At 40.4% G+C, this 4,105-nt stretch overlaps 1 protein-coding gene across 1 annotated transcript in view; it reads left to right on the top strand.

Annotated features, from left to right (window-relative positions):
- The window catches only part of INTS6L (integrator complex subunit 6 like), a 62,950-nt gene extending 60,323 nt beyond the window's left edge, over window positions 1-2,627 (top strand). Inside the window, exons 16-18 of the mRNA XM_042783382.1 lie at window positions 545-919; window positions 1,786-1,879; window positions 2,504-2,627. Of these exons, the coding sequence (XP_042639316.1) occupies window positions 545-919; window positions 1,786-1,879; window positions 2,504-2,627 (593 nt within the window). The remainder of the gene's footprint in view (window positions 1-544; window positions 920-1,785; window positions 1,880-2,503) is intronic.
- Window positions 2,628-4,105: the final 1,478 nt, after the last annotated feature.

The raw sequence follows: 4,105 nt of genomic DNA, 5'->3' as shown, positions 1-4,105 counted from the left end.
CTAGACGTGCAGTAAAAGGACACCCACTTTTCTGAGGCAGAAGTGAAGGATGAGGGGAATGATGTGCAGCCAGGGCTGTTCAGTGATGGAGTGGAAACAGCGTTCCCACCTGATGGCTGCTTCTCTTCACAGAAAGTTTGGAGTAGAGGGGAGGCAGGTTGAGGCAGATCCACGTTGTCTGGCTTGAAGCTCAGTAAAGCTTAGCAGGTTCTATGTGAATGTCAGAAATCATGGCATCAAGTGAGACTTGCAGCTTTGCAACTTATAAAGGGCAACAAGATGGCACCAAATCATGAGACCCAGGAGAGTGCGGATGTGCGCTTATTAGTTGTACTGTCTTACCTGGTTTCCGTATGTATTCATAGTGACAAGAAGGGAGGAAGGTCATTTTGTTGTATTATTTTTCCTGAGCTCACTCGGAAGGGCACATCCTCTTGCTTTAGGAAGTCAGTGATTCCCTCTGAACCTAAGAGCACAGAGATGTACCAACGGGGGTGAGGAAACACACGTTCCCCGCTGCTCATCCTCTTAATTTGGTTTCCAGAGGCTACTGTCATTCACGATTTCCATGAAGAGGAGATGGAAAATGGTCAAACGGCTCCTGATGGCTTCTTGTCAAAATCTCTTCCTCCAAAGCTCATGAATATGGCAGGAGATCGTATTCCACCCAACAAATTGGAATCTCCGTCTGATGACTTCACTTGCCTCAGGAAAGATGGTCTGATTCACAAACCTGACAGTAATGCACTTGTAGGAGGAAGTGTAAACTGCAATCTTTTGATCGATGGCCCCAAAGTCACAGCAGTGGCTACTCTGGGAGCTGTGCCAAATACACTGCAAATAACTCCTGCTATGGCACAGGGAATCAATGCTGATATAAAACATCAATTAATGAAGGAAGTTCGAAAGTTTGGACGGAGTAAGTAGTGAAAGAATATCTATTGGTAAAATGATGTTTGTAATTTGAAAGCTGCCTCTTAAGCCACATTTTTTTTTTTTTTTGGCCGAATTCTGGTTACATATACATTAAAGTGATTCCTGTTTACTTTAACAGAAAGATCTAATACACCCTTTTCTTTTTGTTCCAAATTGATGTATTAGTTTCTATTGCTGCTGTAACAAATTACCACAATCTTTGTGGCTTTGAAACAGCACACATTTATTATCTACGGATCTGGAAGTCATAATTCTGAATTCATTTTCACTGCACTAAAATCAAGGTTTTGGCAGATGGTGTTCCTTCTAAAATCTGTAGAGGAGAATCCATTTCCTTGTCTTTTATAGCTTCTAGAGACTCCTTGGCCCGTGACATGTCCCTCCATCTCCAGGCCAGCAGTATAACACCGTCTCTCCTCTCTGACCTCTGCTACCACCCCTCCATGTTCTCCCTCTCCTCCTAACTCTACAGTCTCCCTCTTATAAGGATGCTTGTAATTACAGTGGGCCCTCGTGGATAATTGTGGATGCTCTCCCCATCTCAAGATACTTAACTTAATTATGTCTACAGAGTTCCTTTTTCCATATAAGGGAACATAGTCACACATTCCAGGGATTATGAACAGCTTTGAAAAGCCATTATTCAGCTTAGCAAACTTGATTAGTGTTCTCAAGAGTTTCCTTAGTAGATATGTGAGGATATCTTGATTGAAGTGTTTAAAATTCAAGCTATTTTTAACTTTCCACCCATGAAGAATGGTGACTGAGATAGTGGATGCACTGAGATTGAGTTCTATTTCCTCTTCCTATTATTTGAAATACTGAGGGTTTTCTTTTTAATGTCTTCAGAGTATGAAAGAATTTTCATTTTGCTTGAAGAAGTGCAAGGACCTCTGGAAGTCAAAAAACAATTTGTTGAGTTTACCATCAAGGAAGCAGCAAGGTGGGTGTCAAGAGGAACTCTCTCTCTCCCTCTCTCACTCTGTCTCTCTCTCTCTGTCTCTCTCTCTCTCGCTCGCTCTCTCTATCTCAGCAGCAGGGCTTTATACAGGACGTGGAGAGAAACGGGTGCTGCCTTCCTTTTTCAGGCACTGGCCCTCATTCATCTTTCATGCTGTCTCCACGGGCATTTAGATTGGTATTATCCAAATCTAACTCAATCATCCAAGCTCATGGTGCCTTCTAGGTTCATCAGAGTCTGGGAGCTTTTGCCCTCAATTGACATTCTTGGTATTTGCTAATCCATGAGAGTGCCTGTGTAGTGCAAGCAGTTAACATGCTCAGCTGCTAACCAAAAGTGTGGGGGGTTCACTCCACCCAGAGGGGCCTCAGGAGGCCTAGCAATCTACTCCTGAAAAATAGCCATAGAAACCCTATGGAGCACATTTCTGCTCTGATGCACCTAGGCTTGTCATGAGTTGGAATACACTCCATGGCAACTGATTGATCCTTCCATGAGGATGTGTTTTATATTCCCATGTAGATTGTAAGCTCCTCTTTGTGTCCCCTTGCACATCATGGGTGCTTTAAATATCTTATGGTTAACAAAATGTCTCTTTATTTTCAGGTTTAAAAGACGAGTCTTAATTCAGTACCTTGAAAAGGTACTAGAAAAAATAAATTCTTACCACTTTCTCAACAAAGTTAACCACATCAACAACAGATCATCATGTTATCACAAAGATCAATGAGAAATAAGGGCAAGTTTTCTGTGCTTTAGAATGGAACCAGATATTGCTGAAACTTCCTAGAGTGTAGCAGTCAAGAAATAGTCTTCCAGAGGCTATGAAAAGACAGTGAACATTTTTTTAGTTTCACAAGTCTTCATCAGTGAAAGTAGAGATCTTCCCCAAAGAATTTTCTTTGAAAGTATTATTTGTTGGTTGGTTTGTTTTCAGTTTGAGGAGGGTGACGTTGTTAAATCAGTTGCTGCCCCTACCAAAGTGATAAGGGTTCCTTCATTTAAACTTTGCTTTTCTGGCAATTTCCAGAGTAACTTGGGGCCAGTTGTAACAGGAAACGCTACTTGGTGCTTTTACTATGTCCCTTAGAAGGAATAGATGCAAAGAATCCAACTGGTAATCTTGTGAATGCCAAACAAAGTTTTCAACAATTCCTAGTTGTGCCTTTTAAATCATGAAAGTTTCAGGATAGTATGAATCAAAGTGTATGGAAGCTGCTATTTGGGGTTTTATTGAACAGTAAAGGCATCCCTATAAGTTATTTCTCTGCAGGAGGGAGTAGGGGGGGGGAGTCATAAAGCAGTCTACCTCCAACTCCCTTCTGTTTTGATGAGCAACATTATAAAGTGCACCTGAGGCTGCCCAAACCCTGTCATCTGTTCTTTTGCATGTAACAAGGACAGAAAGTCTTAAGGTGGACTTGCACACTCTGTGCTTTGGAAGCACTAAAAGAAAAACAAAATAATGTGTATTTTTCCTTTAATGTTTATACAAAGGTTTATATGGAACAGTATTGTTATGTTTTTTATTAATTTTCAAAAAATTAAGTGTACAAAAAAGATTTTGACTTTGCATATATAAAATAAATGACTTTATTGGTTTTTGCAAATTTATCAATGCTGGAGAAATTTCTAGTTACGTCTTTCTCATGATTTGTTATTCCTTTCTGAAAAGAAAAGGTACACAGTTTTCTTTAAAGAAATTAAGATATAAACATAGGGATTTAAACTTCAGAACATCACTCACATGACAACATGATGTCAGTAAAAATGATGACGTAGGGAACTCTGAGAATCAATCCCTTCCCAGAAACATTGAAGAATACTATCAGAATCAACTTTTTTGGAACTCTAGGAGATAATCAAAGGTTTATAGCAATGAAGTGAACACTTAATCAGGAGAACAACCACTAAAAACATTTCAGAAGGGCTTTGTGGCATTTTAACTTCCTCTGTTCCACCCTCCTCCCCAGCATGGGTCTTGAAGAAGATAGCCTTTAAATCAGCTCTCTTAAATATACTTAGACAGATGGACAAAGAACTAAAGAAAACCAGTAGAAGGATGTCTCAGCAAATAGAGATTATCAGTTGTTGTTGTTAAGTGCCGTTGAGTCGTTTCCGACTCATAGCGCCCCCATACACAGCAGAACGAAACACTGCCCTATCCCGCGCCAGCCCCACAATCCCTGCTATACTTGAGCCCATCAT

Source organism: Orycteropus afer, unplaced genomic scaffold, assembly GCF_000298275.1.
Source record: "Orycteropus afer afer isolate SDZICR_OR568_19922 unplaced genomic scaffold, OryAfe1.0 scaffold00993, whole genome shotgun sequence".
In the NCBI taxonomy this organism is placed as follows: Eukaryota; Metazoa; Chordata; class Mammalia; order Tubulidentata; family Orycteropodidae; genus Orycteropus; species Orycteropus afer.
Note: the sequence above shows the minus strand (reverse complement) of the source record. Positions and strands in the feature narration are given on the sequence as shown.